The sequence below is a fragment of the Drosophila willistoni genome, chromosome 3R, assembly GCF_018902025.1.
Source record: "Drosophila willistoni isolate 14030-0811.24 chromosome 3R, UCI_dwil_1.1, whole genome shotgun sequence".
In the NCBI taxonomy this organism is placed as follows: domain Eukaryota; kingdom Metazoa; phylum Arthropoda; class Insecta; order Diptera; family Drosophilidae; genus Drosophila; species Drosophila willistoni.
The window spans coordinates 33575114-33593351 of NC_061086.1; the positions used below are offsets into that span (position 1 = coordinate 33575114).

Consider the following 18238-nt stretch of genomic DNA (forward strand, 5'->3'; position numbering starts at 1 on the left):
GGAGAGAGATGGGAGCTGGGTGGGCTTTGGTTTGAGCCACTCTCGGATTTTTTTATCAAATGACAATCATAACAGATTAATACACAAAAGCCTAGACATGCCGGTAGTCAGATATCTGGCATTTGGCATTTGTATTTATAAGCTAAAGCTAATAGTCAGGGCGGTAATTAATAACTGTTTACCAAGCGCTTAAAAAGGGGGCAGACAATGCCAGGCCCATATACACACGCACACAAACACAGAGAGAGGGAGAAAAGTAGCTCATCATTATTATTGGAAGTGTTCCACTTGAATCAATTCATTTGTTAACAGTTTGCATAATAAATTAATGGCATTGGTTTGCTAGATGGATTTGATTAACTGAGTGCAAATTGTAGTTTAAACAAAAATTAAGAAACTCATATATCAAAATGTCATGTCATGTGTGTTGGGGGTTATGTGCTTAGTTTGCTTTGGATTTTAGTCTGGACCAAATTATAAGCAAAGAAATGGCTTAAATTTCAGTTGCAAGGAAATGGTGCACAATCTTCTGCTCGGTTTGGCTGCTGCTGCACATGACAGCCGCATCCGGAAATGGGTAACCGGCTAACAGTTACGTGCTATTGGCCACATAGTAGCTGAACTGTAGTCCCTACCACATGCACATATACATACACACACACACATACGCCCCCTTCCGTGATCCCTAGTCTATGGTGCTGGTGCAGGTCTTTGGTTTTTACTCCTTCTTCACACTGGGGGACTCTTTTTTTCTCTCCTCCTCCTTTTTTTTGCTGTTATAAATCACGCGCTAAGCACCAAGACCACTAAAAGGCATGCCGAGCAGTAGGAGCACTAGTCACTGGCAGGAACAAGTGCACATTGGTTTGAAGTATATGGAAATTGAAGTACAATTTATAGCCATACTTCAAAAAGAAAGAAAAAGAATTGGTTTATCTGGACCTGATATCCAACATCTTTCTTGGATTTAATTAAATTAAGAAATTTTCCTCTTATTGTTGGCCTTTTCAATGAAAATCTGCCTTACTTTTTTTGTTTTCTGTGCCACTGTACATACGTGTGTGGAAAGGTATAAGATGCTTACATCGAAATTGCTTTTACGTATTACTGTGTGTGTGTGTCTTGAAATATTTGGAGAATTCCTTTTATTGCAATTGCCCTCTCGGCAGTTCACTTTCTGTTACCCATAGTTAAGAAAGGGTATCTTGTATCCCTTAAACTGTATAAAATGCTTTGTCAAAGATTTCGTTATATCTCTGGCTAAGCAATTTCTCAAAAGAAGAGTCAAGAGTTGTTGGAAACTTTTGCATAAATCAGTATCATAGGTTAGAGCTATATCAATTTTAGAATTGTACTGAAATTTAAGTATTAGAAATTAATTAAAACATTTTTAAGAATGTCAGCCACATGCAGGGATTAAGAATATCGATATATATGATAATATTTTATCATAATATAATTTGTTAATTTAAAATAAATCTAGGCTTTTGTGGTCTTAACTCTACTCCTTTACAATTTGGCTACTACTTGAACTTTAAGTAGTATATTCGTATCATATTCGCAAAGAGCATCACAAAGTCGACTACTCGAATTAATTTTGAACAATTTTTGTTCATGCTTTGTTTTATGTACATAGTGGAAACGCACGTGTTGCCAGGTTTACATTATTGGCATACAATTGCTTGTAAAATTCTGTACAATAAAATGACTGGCCAACAATGGAAATTGCAATCAGCTGTCCGTCCAGTCGGTCAAAAAAGGTCATGGGCATGAAAGCAAGGAGAGTCATCTGGTTGAAGAATTTTTAATTTGCAATTTTCCATTTACTTGCCAGTTTTATTCATAGGTTTTGACCCTGTTATACATACTTACGTGTGTATGCTTATTAGCTAGTTGCATTCAAACTGTCCAGTCAAGTGACATGTATTGCGCTGTATGTGTTTGTGTGTGTAGGTGTAAGAACGATGAAGACACTGCATTTAGGTAAGACAATTCCTTTGTCTTTGTATACCAAAATAGAAGCATTCAAATGGCAAATAATACACATTTCTGGCAAGTTAATTGTCAGTTTTTGGTCATAAATTATGCATATATAATGTGGCAAGTAAATTACAATTAGACCATTTTCTATCATAAATTCAAAGTTTGCATTTTCCAATTTTCTAGGTAATAAGAGAGATAGAGACGGAGAAGATTACCGTACCTTTTCATGGCCAAAATTTTGTTCCAAACAAGTAACTACTGCTTTTTAATCTGCATTAAACTGAAAGCAATTGTTGTGGCGCAAAAATAGATAAAAGGAAGAGAGATGATAGACTCTTCTTCGGCCACACCCACATTGCAGGCAAACAACTATTTTTGTATATATAAATATATATTTTCGCTCTTTATAATGCCACACTGCTTCCGCTCTTACCCGGCCAACATTCCCCCGTTTTGGAGTGCATTTCATGCATTTGGCTAAAATTAATTTACTGCTTATTCAGTTTGCACCATACCACCCCCTTCCAACCCTTTGCATTCATCCCCTGCTTTTGCAGGACACACTTTTTGTTGCATGCCCCACTGCTTGGGTGCCTTTCGCAAACTTTATTTACTGCACACAGGAAATTCGATTTAAATTGTAAACAAGCCGTCTGAAGGGCCAAAGAAAATAGGGAAATATGAAGGCAAATAAAAAAAAAGCAACAAGAAAATAGGAATAAGAGAGAGCAAAATGCAAATTCAAATGCAGGCAGCCAGGATGAACGCTTTAAGCTTTTGGTTTAAGCAATTTAACTGCTGTATATCCTGCGCATCCTGTTGTCGTTGATGGGCAATGCAAGTCACTGGTAGGACCTCCTCTAAGTGTGAATAAGCAATTACGGCAACAACAACGGCAACAAAAACGGCACCAGTCTTCACTATACAACATGCAACAACACCAACAATCTCAATCTAGGTGCGAACTACTATCAACAATGACGGCCACAGAGCGTACAGTAAAGTCTAGCCAAATGCACTTCAGACCTTTATATATTTTTACCTGTATATCTAGCCAAGAGATCTAAACATCTTTTTAAATTAAATTAAATAAATTAATATTCCTCTTGCAACAACTGAATACTTGGAAACAGAACTATAAATATTTTTAAAACTACAGAGATGGTGGAAAATAGTTTAGGGTATTATATATATGAGCCTCACATGAGGAGTTTTCACTGTTGGGGATGTACTTCTTTTGCAATAAAAATGCAATGGGATGCCACAGCATAAAGGATACGCGCAAAGAGTTCGTTTCTCCCATTTTTTTTTCCCTTTTTTCCAGCGTCATTTTATCTCTTCCTTATGCCATCATCATCTTTGTGCCTGGTTCTTAGCTTTGTCGTATTATTGCCGGTTTTCCGCGTCGCCCTCTCTTAATGACCTTTCAGAGTTTCTTCCTTCTACTCCCTGCTTGTCCCCCGACTGTTAACTCCTCTCAGCCTGTCATGTCTGTTCGTGGGGGTAACTTGGCTGTTGCTTGTTGTGAATGTGGACAGGGAACACCACGGCACTGAGCGGGTGATTAGTACTAGCAAGTCGCTGCTCTGTCTATGTCCTGGTCTAGATGCTATGTGCGTGCTGGGCAAAATCTATTAACACTGGGCGCCTTAATATAGATGCCACATACATATATATTGCCGTTCCACTGTGGTTGGTTCGTTCGTTGACAGGAAAGCAAAACGCGTTACGGCGCATCATTATCATTTTGTCGTTAATTACATTTTTCAACGCTTAAGTGATTTATTCCGCAATTTTATCGTTTTCTAATTTTTTTCTATTGCGTTCAGTTGGTTCTATCTCAGGTTGTGCTGCCCCTCCCCTGCATGGTTGCCTTCCTAAGTCTAATGAGTTGGTTTGGTGGGTAAATAAAAATGAAAAGGATGCGATGGTGGTAAAGAGAAGGAGGATGGGAGCAGATTCAGAAGATGGCAGCAGCCATAAAAGTAATGAGAGCTTCTGCCTGACATGAGGCGTCTGTGACTTCTACGAACGCGTGTGTATATGACGAAGAACTGAATTGATGATAAGGGTTGTAGTGGGTGTGGGAAAACCCTGAGTGCCATCGTGCGTAGATCTGTTAAGACGCAAATTAGAGCACTTGCTTTTGGCTGGGTTAATAATATGCTTGAGTTATTTATAGCATAAAGGTAGGAAATTATTAAAATATTAATTTTCTTCTTATTTTTTCCCGTCTTCTCTTACTTGAAATGTAAATATGAATTGAAGCCATTTTTGGGCAGGATTTCCTTATGTTGGATATGTTAATTATAGCACATTTTAGGCAATAGAACTGTGTCTACATTTTGGTTAATACCTAACTAGATCTATCCATCCATCTGCCTCATTTGTTTTTATAGTTGAGCTAAAGTTTAATCCATTTCGCGGCTTACCGCAGTTGGGTACTTAAACTTTAGCTGTTCTTAACTTTAATTGCATCTGCCAACTCAACTCAAGTTGGCCCCACTTGCTGCTAGATATCTGTGTGTACGTTCCCCTCTTAGTTTCACTTACTGCTGGCTAAAGTAGATGGGTGGTTTATGAACGCCACATAAATTGATTAAAACTCAATGATGCTTTAAGGATTTTGAATACTCTTTGAATGATCAAAGCGTTCAAGCTGTATATACCTAATAAGCTAGTAGAAATATAAAAAAGATATTAGAAATATTACGAAAAAAAATCCTATGTTATTCATTCACTATATTATTCAATGACTTAAACTGTATTATAAACCATAGGCATTCCATGAATTGAAGGGTATTGCAAAGTTGGCACAACTATGTCAACTGATTTTTTTTCTAAGCAACTGACCAAACATCCAAAGAGTGAAACTTTGACTTTAGTTAAGTTTCATTTCATTCCAAGCAAACATTTCCTACTTGATGAGTTGTCACTCAGTTGAGAACTTTTTCTCATTCCGACTAAACTAAAATATTTTTCGTTTTACTTTTCTTTTCAGAATTTAAAAAATCAAATTATGACTACCAATGTATGGGTGGAGCAGGTAAGTGTTATCAATCAATACACAAACACAAATAAAATAATAATAATAAATTTAAGAAATTTAAATGAATTTGCTCAACTGTACATAAGTCTGGCTTCCGTCTAACATGAATTTGCCATTTGCATGCTTCGTTGCAATCGAATGCAAAATGATTTCATACCAAACCCCAAAAACGAAACCCAAACCCAACTAAAATGCGTTTGCATTATGCCGAAAAAAAAAATTCTAACTTGGCCAAGTGTTGAGCGCTTGGCTCGAGAGCTTGCATTGGTGGCCACTCAACTATGGCTACATGTCCATTGGCTTTGCACTAATGCGACGGATGGCGGCTGGTAGCTGGTAGCTTCTGGCTGCTGAAATAGAAAATGGCAGAAAAAAAACAAAAGTAGGAATATCAATTGGCTTGGCTTCCGTTTTTCTTAGCATTTCTTTTTTTCGCTTATGTTTTTTAGCAAAACTTTTGTCCGTTGCCCTCTTTCCAGTTGGCTTTTAAGCATTTAAAGTTTTGTCCAATCCAATCGGAGAACCCTCAGGATATTTTTGCATACGAATTTCACTCACAAATTGCAATTCCAACCATGCTTGCATGGCTTATGCTAACCATTTTGGGTTCCCACAATTTGACAACAGAAAAGCTGCTAGCTGAAATTAAATACATAAATTATGTATCAAAGTCAATGGGTGTCCGCTTTACTATGTTGGCAAACTAAAAACAATGCGAAAAGAGCTGTCATTAGGCATAAAATAAGAGATAGTCTATTTGAGAGTATAATTTCTCTTCGATAAATAAGACATACAAAAAGAACCTATTACTTAAACTTAAAAAAAAAGTATTTGAATACATTCTGTAGTAGAACTTTTAATGAAAATCTAATTACATATAAGTATACCAGTAACAGGCTATACAATTATATTTACCCTCTGTAGTCCACGATTACATGGCGTCCTGCATAAATATTACATAACAGCCAAATATCAAACATTCCTTAAACGTCAAGATATTTGAATTTTCTATTGTAAGTCATAAAGACTCTACAGAAGTTTAACTTTAATAACAATCTTATTTAATGCTCGCCGAAATTTTAATTTCTAGAGGAGGGTCCAGTTAATTTTATCCGATATATAATAATATTTTATATTATGTACTTACTTCTGATGCAATGTGGAATTAATAAACTGCAAAGTTCGTCCAAGAATTGTTTTATTTTGTTCTGTTTATTATTAAAGTATTTTATCTTTCCGATATCATTATTTCCATAACGATTTTCTAGACAACTGCTATAGGAGTCGGCAATGTTAAGATCATATGTCGGTAAAAGGTTTTTCATTTGCCAACATTATATATCTTATATATGTATCTTTAACCAGAGGGCCGGGGCTAACTTCGACCGCGTCAAAGTTTGTATACCCTTGCAATTTTTTTGGTAACTCTTTCCTTACCTAACGGCCATCAAAGTGAAAAAACGTTTAAGCTAAAAAGGCTAATGTTTGCGAAAGAACGGCCTACATAGGAAATAACGGAGATATTGATCAAAGTCACTGTTTTCCACCGATCGTTCCTATGGGAGCTATATGATATAGTTACCCGATCCTTATCAAATTTGGCACAGTCATTAAGAGATATATTAAACTAACAAATGTTTAATTTGAAAGCAATCGCTTCAAAAGTAACGAAGTTATTCACCAAAGTCACTGTTTTCGAAAGATCGTTCCTATGGGAGCTATATGATATAGGCACCCGATTTTGATCAAATTTGGCATAGTTGTTTATATGTGTAATTAACTCACCAATATTAAATTTCATGACAATAGCTCAGAAAATAACGAAGTTATTGAGAAAAGTCACTGTTCGTGACTTTGCCATTTGTATGGGAGCTATGTGATATAGTGATCCGATCCGGCTGAATCCGAGATATACAACGCCTGCAGTATATACAAGCCTACATGCAAAATTTCAGCTCTCTAGCTCCAACGGTCTAGGAGGAGTTTGCGTTGATCCAGACGGACGGACAGACGGACAGACGGACGGACGGACGGACGGACGGACGGACGGACGGACGGACGGACATGGCTATATGAACTCGTCTCGTCATGCTGATCAAGAATATATATACTTTATATGGTCGAAGATGCTTCCTTCTATGCGTTGCACACTTCTGACCAAAATTAATATACCCTTTTTGCAAGGGTATAAAAACGCTCTGGGAACTTTTGTTAGTGCCCTCGGTTGAAATAAGTTTGGCCATTAACAGTTCTCTAAATGTTTTGTATGCGTACTGGCATTTGTGTGTGTTTAAGTGTGTATTCATTGTAGTTGGGCAATTTGCCCATAAATATGCAACACAATGTCAATAGAGCCGCAAGCGCTTGCGCACGTAAACTCATAAATGTTTGAGTTCGCTTCTGTTTACTTTTCGGTGTGTATATTAATGTGAATTGCATACACAAAAGCTGAAAACCGAAAAAGAAATCAATTGAATTTTTAAAATTGCTTTAATAATGCTCTCTAGAGCTATTAAAGTTTAATTTTTAGTTAGAAATAGTGCAAAAAGTATTAAAAGTTAAATAATGATTTTTGCTATGAAATTGCATTCAGATTACAATTAAATTAACAAATTTTTAATTGCGGCATGCAGTGTAACTCTTAAAGATTACTATGGCTTTTTTTCTGTATTGCACGCCACATGAAGCTTAATCCCATTGTGAATAGCTGGTAATGGGAAAGCATAGAGATACATATATACAGATACACACGTGAAGGGCAATCACTATAATTACAGTTATGCATAAAGCAATAAAAACAGAATCGCATCGGAATTCCATTATGAGAAAGTAATTTAATGCCAACAGCTTAGCGACCAATAAATTAATGCATAATTAATGAATTCGCCAGTTGCAATAACAAAACGCTGAACCAAACCAAAAAGCCGAATCCAAAACACTCCAGAACCCACAACAAACCGGCACTAAATGCTTTGAACCGCATAATGCAATATTCAGAAAATATTCATATACATATACTCTAATCGTTGGAATTCTGCAATACATGTTGATACATCTAACAATTTATATACAATTGCAAATATACACACACACTACATACAAAAAAAAAAAAGACCATAAATTAGCATCAATAATTCCGTTTTGCATATATGAAAACAATTAATTTTTCGGTTTTTGTATGTGTTTTCCTCTTTTTTGTTTGTTTTGTTTTCAGGAATGGAATGATTACAAATTGAAGTGGAATCCCGATGACTATGGTGGCGTGGATACATTGCATGTACCCTCCGAGCATATATGGCTGCCGGATATTGTGCTCTATAACAAGTAAGTGCCGACTAATTTTCGCTTAACTCTCTGGTCTTGGGATTGAGGATTGGTATTCGGATTGGGATTTGTGGCGGCGCCTCAAGCCACTTTAGTCATTTGCATAATTGCCCAAATGATGCGATGGCAGCGGTGGAGCGCTCAAGCCAAAGGCGGGGCCGGTGGCGGAGGTGGAAGAAGAGGCGGTCACATTGGAGGGTCGCATAAATCAAAGTAAACTGTTTCTTTTGCTTGGCTGGCCATTTATCAGCCGATGATTAACGTATTTTTATTTCAATGTAACATGAGATGGGGCTAAAACAAAGCAAAATAAGGAGGAAAGAGTAAGAAGCGTAAACCCAAAGCAGCGGCCTAAAGGAGGCAAAAGAACAATTGCCAAGAGCAAGAGGATGTGAAAGACAATGGGTGTATGCAGAGGGTTTGGCCCACTTGTCTGCCTGTCTTGAAATCGGACATTTTGTTTTTGTTACGCTCGCTGTAATTATTATAATTTGCCGCTGCTGTGTCGTATTGCGTCGCATTGGATGGGGAGACCAGGAACGACAAACGTAATCAAAACAAGAAGAGAAAAAACACAGTAAACACACCCACTATTGAATCCATGCAAAGCTTGATGAGAAAAAATCAAAACTGAAACTATTAAAACTAAAATTAAAAACGTTTAGAAAAAAACATTATAGTTTCGGCAATCTTAAAAATTGTTTAAACGTTCTTAATATGTTTTTATCAAATAATTTTATTAACTATCTAAAATCCGCAAACACTTGGTTTTGAAAACAGTCTTAAATACTTTAAAATTCCTAATGTCATGTTTAGCCTCTTAGTTCTTCTTATTTTTATTTGTATTACTTTTATTAAATAAATTATTATGGATTATGACATCTCGAAAGTGTACCTATAAATGCTTTGAAGATAAAGACATAGAAAAGATACAATCTACAACTGACAGATTTGTAAATTGCGTTGGAGATTTTTATAGATCTTTTAGTCTTTAAATTTTAAACATTCTTGGCAATCAAATTATATGAATGATTTGTTTTTACTTTTATGAATAAAGAAACTATCTGAAACCAACAAAAAACTTCAAGCCAAACTGCATGTGGAAATTTGATGGGGCAGCTTGTAACTACTTGAGACTTGTAAAAGTTGTAAAAGTGAATGATTAATACAGATTAAAGGGTTTCCTTTTTGTGACAGATGTTCGTATCTTAATTTCATATCAAAAGCCAAAAACCAGTGACTCACTGTAGCTGTGGGCCATTTTTCAGCTTCGCTGGTCAAACACTTGACTTTGGGCGATGAGCTACAGACCGAGGCTCAGACCAAGGCACTTTAGTGCCTACAAATGTCCTGGACATTGTTGGAACTCTTATTTCTGTCTTTTGGCGTTGTTACTATTGCTTTGCCAGATCGGCTTACGCGCTTTATGTGCCATATTGGCCTTTTTATATTGTACTCTAGATATATACAATGTATATATTTCTTTTTCTCTTTGGCTCTCATTCAACTATATAATACGAAGCATATACTTCTTGTGTTTCTGTTCGCCTTTTTTTTGTTTTTTTTTTTTTGTTTTTTGGCGCTCTTCTTGGCAGCGTCATAAAAACTCGTAATTTATTGCTTGGAAAAAGCTTAAATTTCATTTGCCAACAACACAAAATGACAAAAGCATTGTGGGTAACTATGGCTATATGCCCAAAGACAGAGACAGAGATGGAGTTTGGAAAAAGGACGAGAAAGAGCGCAAAGGGAGAGAGTTATTCGAGCAGAGTGCGTGTTATATGGTTGCCGTTTTTCCTTCTGCTAGGTTTTTGCTTCCTTCATTCTTTTATTTTTATTTTTGGTTTTTTGCTGTGCTTTCTTTAAACTGCAAATAATGAATGCCATAATGAAGCCATGCTTTGGTTTGTTGCCTTCCCTTCACGTCACTCCGCTTCACACCGCCGACTGTCTTTCCAAACGCACATTTAACACCATAAAATTGAACTTGAAGTGTCTTTTGTTCACATCGGACACTTGTACTTAATTGTATTTGCGCTCTCTGGTTCTGGGCTTGCCAATCCGAATTGCCATTGGGTAAAGTCCATTTAATTTAGTGCCAAGTCGAGGTGATGGCTTATGGTCATTTTTCTCCCCTATATATATTTTTATGCTTTTATGCGGCCATATAGGCCGTCACAAGATTTTTTAACGATTTCAATTGCAAATTGGCCAAGTTGATGTCTTCTAAAAAACACAAATGAAATAAAATTCCAAAATAAATCCTTAGTAATTCTTAAAATTTAAAAACAAAAAGACATTAAATTATGTGAAATTGTCTAAAAATATTTAAAGCAAAATCGAAAATAATTTTGTTATTACAATAGCAAGAGAAACAATAACACTTTCATATGGTAAAATGTGTGGTTGAAAATTAAGTTAAAAAAAAGTGCACAGATGTCCCACTTAGTGTGGGAAAATCCACTGGATATTTTTTGTTTTGTTTTTGTTTTTCTTCCCCATGTTCAACCTTTTTTTTCGTCACACTTTGAAAAATGGGTGACAATATTAACCAACTTTATTATACTTCAAAGCAGTTAAAAAATATGATATTTTCTCTTGTAAGGAATCAAAATTTTATTTCACTCAAGTTTGTTTTAGTGTCTGTTTACAAGCCAGGCTTGATTTCAATAAGAACTTGATTTATGTTTTTTGGTTTTTAATGTTGTAATAGACGAACTAAAAACTTATGCAAAGAGTTGTAACTATTCATCCCTACCCTTTTCTATCCTGTTGATTATATAAATATTTCTTTAAGTGTATTACTCAGTAATTTTAAATGCAAATGTAAGTCCAGAGTAGAACAAAAACCCGTTTATTGTCTCGCACACACACAAGGATAGACACACACACACACATACACACATGGTGATGGTGCAATATTTTACAGTCCCGTTGTTGTTTGTTTATTTGCCTTGCGTTTGTTTGCCTCGCATTTTGTATGCAATGAAAAATGTTTAATTGTCTGCTAAACGCGAAATAGCAGGCGAAATAAATAGTTGGCCAGGGCCTTTGTAAATGCCCCAAATTTGTGCCACCAGCAGCAACAATAACAACAAATACCTGTATGTGCGTGAGGCACTTAAAGCACACACATGCAGAGGGGAGAACCATTCACGGTCGCCATGTTTTTGGCCTAGAAAAGAATGCGAAACAAGCGTCAAAAGTTTGTAATTTATTGCACGTGGTTGGACTTGTGTTTTGTAATTGTTTGTCTCACACAGGCACGGGAAAATGCACTTTGTTCTTATTGTTGCTGTTGTTTAGGAAAAGCGTTTGTCAATTTTTAATTGCAATTTTTGCAATTCTCTCCCATGGCATTGCTGTTGGTGTTGGTGATGATGTTAGTCATTATACATTTCAGCAACAACAACAATAACAACAACTCTGCCGCTTAATTCTAGCAATTAAATTTCATGCTAATCTAAGAAATCTTAGCCATGTTGTCCTTGGTTTATGGTTGAGTCAGCTAAAGGGAGCGAGAAAGAGAGCTTATTTTAGCCTCCTTTAGTGGTAAATGCTATGTGCGGCTCTATACACTAGAAGTGAGTAAACAAAATGGCAAATTGTTAAGCTAATGAGCCAGAAATACGGAGTAGTATTATAATTAGTAAGTTACTACTCATGGGAACCATGGGATTATTTAATTAGAAATTAGAAATTAACTTAGATCTGCTTAGATCCTAAAGATATAAATATTAGTCAGACCTAAAGAAATTTTTGTTGTACTACGTATTGAACTTGCTAGAATATAAAATTCTAATTAAAGTAAAACTTTTACTTTGAAGTTGATATATCAAAGAATATTTTAGAATTCATTTTTAACATGTAAAATGAAACTATTTACTAAAAAATTTAAAGAACCGCACACCCACATATGCCGTACACAAACATACAGCAACTCTACAGCGCTTTTGGCCATTCACTCATACCACCAATTTCCCCCTCGTGACTCTGTGGAGAATAAAACAAAAAACGAATTACCATTTGGAGAGGCCATATTAGCTGAACACCATAAATCTCTTCAGCATAAGTATTAGACTCCCACATGACTCCCGTTGCCGACTGCCGACTACCGACCAGTGCTACCACCAAAGATTTCCACTACTCCCTCTTCTGGCTCCTTCTCTGTCACTGGCGCTCCACATGATATTCCCAAAGTGCTTTGCTTTTGGCTTTGTTTTCTTTAATTAAATGAATGTTGTTGACAACTTTATTATCAGCCTGAACTTTTGTGAACCCCGAGACTTTGGTGTTGGACCTAGAGTGAACCACACCCGACCCAACTAGCTGCTAGCAGGGAAAAGCTTTAGGCACGAGGCATCAGGAACAGGAACAGGGAACACAGCTACAGCTACAGCTACAGCCACAACCATTGCCACTTTAATTCTATTATTGTGTGTTACTGCCCCCTCCGGCCCCTTCTTTTTCAGTGTTTTGGAGCTACTTCTCTGCCCTTTTTCTATCTCTATGATTCTTTTTCAAACTGGCGTTTGGCTTTTAGTTTTTAGCCTGAAAGCTGACGACAACTGCGTTGAAATCAAAAGAAACGAAATAAAATTTCATTATCTTTCATTAGATTTATAAAAATAAAAAAGATAAAAAAAATTTCGTATAGAGTAGCTAGGGCATTAGAACCGCCAGCAGCAGCATTAGTACATACATAGAAACAAAGTCAGCAGAAAGTTTTGCTCTTGTTTTTTTTTTTTTTTTTTTGTGTTTGGCCTCTGGCGAGCTCTGACTTGGCATAGACTGAAAAACACATTGGTTCATGGTGAAACTATAAAATATCCATTCGTTAAGTCTTGCTAAAAAGCTGTTGCAAATTTAGGTACAAAAAAATTTTTTTTTTAATTTATTCTGTGATTCTTATGAAATGTTTTTCTTTGTTCTAATTGATTATTTGGGGTTTTTTTGTGTAGCTTTTAACCACAGTGCACCGCTTTCGATTTGCCTGAACTTCGAAACTTTATCCAGAATTCATAGATGTCCACCCCGCCTCCTCTGGCCTATATTTTGCGCCTCTGCCTTTGTCTTTGTGAGATTAACGCGTTGATAGACGCGGCAGGCGCCATCGGCCCGTGACCAGGATGACTACCACACCACTCTTACGCCACATTGTCCGGCTCCCCTTGTTTGTATGTCTGTCTCCCTCTTGCTCTCTGTGTGTATGTCGTGTGTGTGTGTGTATGTGTGAATCACCGTTAAGATAATGGCTGCAATTGCGGTGACCCCCAGGCGCGGTTTTGGTTTTTCGGTTTCGGTTATAAACTTTTTGTTCTTTCTTTATTTTTTCTTTTTTTTGTCTCTGCTTCTCTCAGCTTATCGCAACATCTCTCTGTGTGTCTACCGCTCATTCCATCTATCTCGTTTCTCTCTATTTCGGTGTGCATTCGCCAGCAGCCATTTTAAATGGTTTTTAGCCATTAATGGTTTTGCCTGCTGCTGCTGCTCTAGCTGCTCTCTTTCTCACTTTCTCTCGTTGTTGTCGTTGTTGCAGTAATAACATTTTAAAATGCTTTGCTTTTGGATTTTAGATTTAGTAGTGTAGACACTGTAGTAGATCCGGACCCACTGTAGCCTACGGCTATGGCCACAAGGACCTTGCCAGCTAATGGACTAGGCTTACTTGGAGGTGGAGGAGGAGTAAAAGATAAACCAAAAGGCGTACACTACTACCAACTAACTAAAATAACATTAGCAGCAATTTCGGACGAATTTTTTCCTCTTTCCTTGTTTTTTTATTTATTTTTTTTTTTTTTTGTATTTTAGTTTATTGCACAAAGAGAATTTGTAATTAGAAGCTAAAATGTATTATTAATTAGTTCAACAATTTTAAGCTTGTTTCTAAGCCAAGCAAACAATAGATACAATCCAAAATATATAACATACATACATATACATATCTTATTCTAATCTCTGCCCTCTTGTTTCACTATTTTTGCAGCGCTGATGGCAACTATGAAGTGACAATAATGACTAAAGCAATTCTTCACCATACAGGAAAAGTTGTGTGGAAACCACCTGCCATTTATAAATCATTTTGTGAAATTGATGTCGAATTTTTTCCATTCGATGAACAAACATGTTTTATGAAATTCGGCTCTTGGACTTATGATGGTTATATGGTAAGTAAATTACAGGGAATTTTCTACGGAAAGAATCCTTTAAACTTTATAAAAATAGGATAGTTAAAGTTATAAACATATAAATGAGCTAGAAATAACAAGTAAGAGAATAAATATCGTCAAAAAAAATTTAAACACTTAATATTAAAAAATTAAAGTTAACTTATTCCCATTTTTAATGTGTGCAGAAGAAGAAGTAGTTGTTATTTAGAAAAACTAGGTTATTAAGGCACCTTGTCCTACTTTGATACTGTAGTGATTCTTGTCAATCAAATGAGGCTTGTCACAATTTTTATACCATACACCCATAGGGTGAAATGGTATATTAAAGTCGCCAAAATGTATGTAACAGGCAGAAGGAAGCATCTCCGACCCCACAAAGTATATATATTCTTGATCAGGATCAAAAACCGAGTCGATCTAGCCATGTCCGTCTGTCCGTCCGTATGAACACCTAGATCTCGGAGACTATAAGAGCTAGAGCCACCAAATTTGGTATGCAGTCTCGTGTAGTATGTACGCTTATCGAGTTTGTTTCAAATTTTTGCCACGCCCCCTTCCGCCCCCAGAATTTACATAAAACTGTTTTTCTTAAAAAGTATAGCAGATAGAAACATCAAATTTGGTTTATATACTCGTTTAGTTAGCGCGCAGAAAATAATTGTTCCAACTTTTTGCCACGCCCCCTTCCGCCCACGGAATTTACATAACTCTGATTTTCTTAAAAACTATGAAAGCTACCGACATTAAATTTGGTATGTAAGTTAGCTTAATAGACGCGCAGATATTGACTATTTAAAAATTTTGCCACGCCCATTTCCGCCCCCGAAAATTAAACAAAACTGATTTTCTCGAAAACTAACAAAGCTAAAGTCACCAAATTTAGTATGTATATTGGCTTAGTATGCGCGCAGAATACATATATTTTAATATGTTGCCACGCCCACTTCCGCCTCCATAATTTAGAAAAAACCGATTAGCTCTTGCAATTTTTTGACCATCGCGATCAAATTTGGCAGACTAGTAAATCTTATTTATTTCTATCAAACTACCAAATTTGATTGAAATCGGACTAGAAACATACAAAATATACGTATGAACGTATTTTGCTACGCGATCCATAAGGGCAGAATTGGTCGTTGGCTAGTGGCGGCGCTAGAGTGCTCGTGTGTTTGTAGAGTGAGCGAGATAGCAAATTGTATGAGGCATGTTAAAACAATTTAGTAGACATACATTTGGTTTTCGAAATTTTAAATATTTGTTTCACCTGGTGTATGGTATACCCAAGTCGGCGAGACGACTTACTTACTTCATTGATTATCTTTTCTCTTTTTGTTTTGATGAGGCAACAGCTGGCAATTCTGTCCAAGTTCAGATTATGCCCCATCCATCAATTTCAATGATGTGAAGAGCTGCGGTTAGGTTTTGATTCTGATTGACTGACTGCCAGCTAATCAAAAGCGTTTTTTGTTTATACTCGATTATAAAACCATTAAATGCAATATAAGAAAAGGCAAAAGAAAAACGACGCTCTCAATTGATTTACGTTTTTTTTGCTCCGCTTTTTGTATTATTATAAATATATGTATGTATGTATATATTTGGAAAATATTGATGTTAATTTTTTTTTTTTATTGTTGTTGATGCTGCTGTTTCTTTTGCTGTTGTATCATTTCTTTTGCACACTTGACACGTTCGCTTTTCGTCCTGTCATATTATAAATCATCACATGGTGGCTCTTAGTGTGTGTGGAGAGAGTCAGATAACAGCCAGCAGCTGCGTTTAATGTACCTACTCGGCCACGCCTTTCACAAAAAAAAAGTTTTTCCAAAACTCGTTTGTCAAATGGTGAAAAAAACCGAAAAAAAGACAAAATGTTGCACAACTGTTGCTCTATTAGGTGAAAGGAAGTCTGAAGTTCGTGTTAATCATTACCAACAAAAAATGACAGGACCCCAACATCCATTTTTTCGTCTTCCTTCTTTTTTTTTTTTTTCTTCTTTTGGTTAGCATTTTTTTTACGCATCGCAAATTTTATCATGCTTCATTGACTTTGAGATCCGTTTTTTATTTTTTCTTTCTACTTTCTGCTTTTGACTCCATGTGCCATTTTACATTGTCAGCTCGAATGTATTACGAGGTATTAATGATTGCCCCTGTCGACCCTAAACCTTATTTCTTTCCTATGAACTTTCCTTGAACTGGGAAAAAAGTTTTCAATTTCTCTTTTTATTATTTCGAAAAAAATCGCACACAAAATTGTGCTTTAAAAAGCAGCACCTTTTTTGTAAAAGGTTAAAGTATTTAGTTGGAAATTAAACTTTAAAATCGAATATAAAAACTTGAAATCCATTAAAGAATGGGTATTGTTTCCTGAATTGTATAATTTTATTACTAGCCATCTAGAAACATTTTTACGACTGTTTAGATGAACAGATTTCAGGAAAATTTGAAGTATATCCTTCAAAACTTTTAAAATATACAATTTTTCTGCATCTAAATATAAGATTTTATATTTACTCATCAAAATTGACTTTTAAGAGGTAAGGTTATAATCGTTACGAGATTATATGTAAAAATATAAAAACTTTTTTAAGACAACACTGCAATGATTTGTACTTAAAATAATTGATCGAACCCATTCGAAGTCATTCAAGACTTAAAAAAAAAAACCGAGTGTTTAAACCTGGATTTGGTAGCTATCTTTAGTAACAATTCACAAGCTTCAAACTCCACTCACACAATGATAAAATGGGAAATAAACTTAAATTGAAATGAAAAATAAATGTTAAAATTTACACAAATGTTTTTTACGTTCCGTGCAGCACGTGAGCGAAACTTATCACCGTGCAGTCATCAAGCATAGGGAAACACATCATTGGAATCGTTGGGAGGGGGGCAAGACAATTCGCTTGGCGCAATTGATGATTGCCGAAAATTTGTCAAAGTGTTCACCATCACCATAACCTTTGATTTTCCTCCTTGTATAAATTAAATGGAAATGGTGGCAACAGAAATCAACATAAATAGCAATATGCTTGGGTTCGAGGAAAATAATAAAAGAGAGAATAGCAGGTGTTTTTTCAAAGACATAAATCAGTAAAGTTTACAAATGTAAGAAAAAAACCAGCTGCGAAACGCTGCTAGTCTCGAGAGAAACCTAAGACGTGACTTCTTAAACTGCCTTTTTAAAAAATCCCTTTTTCCCTCTTTTCATTTCTCCATCAGGTTGATTTGCGTCACTTGAAACAAACTGCCGATTCGGATAACATTGAGGTTGGCATCGATCTGCAGGATTATTACATTTCCGTCGAATGGGATATTATGCGTGTGCCAGCGGTGCGAAACGAGAAATTTTATAGCTGCTGTGAAGAACCCTATCTAGATATTGTATTTAATCTAACACTGCGACGCAAAACTCTATTCTATACCGTTAATTTGATTATACCCTGTGTGGGTATATCATTCCTATCGGTGTTAGTTTTCTATCTGCCCAGCGATTCTGGCGAGAAAATCTCATTGTGTATCAGTATTCTGCTATCGTTAACCGTGTTTTTTTTGCTGCTTGCCGAAATTATACCGCCGACCTCGTTGACAGTTCCGCTATTAGGAAAATATTTACTATTCACTATGATGCTGGTTACGCTATCTGTTGTGGTCACCATTGCGGTGCTCAATGTGAATTTCAGGTAAGTTTTAAAACTACAATTTCTTT

General features: G+C 36.0%; 1 protein-coding gene across 1 annotated transcript in view; it reads left to right on the top strand.

The window, feature by feature from the left end:
* The window catches only part of LOC6649556 (acetylcholine receptor subunit alpha-like 1), a 60833-nt gene that overhangs the window by 39226 nt on the left and 3369 nt on the right, over window positions 1-18238 (top strand). The window contains exons 4-7 of the mRNA XM_002072368.4: window positions 4985-5029; window positions 8247-8356; window positions 14343-14523; window positions 17752-18212. Of these exons, the coding sequence (XP_002072404.3) occupies window positions 4985-5029; window positions 8247-8356; window positions 14343-14523; window positions 17752-18212 (797 nt within the window). The remainder of the gene's footprint in view (window positions 1-4984; window positions 5030-8246; window positions 8357-14342; window positions 14524-17751; window positions 18213-18238) is intronic.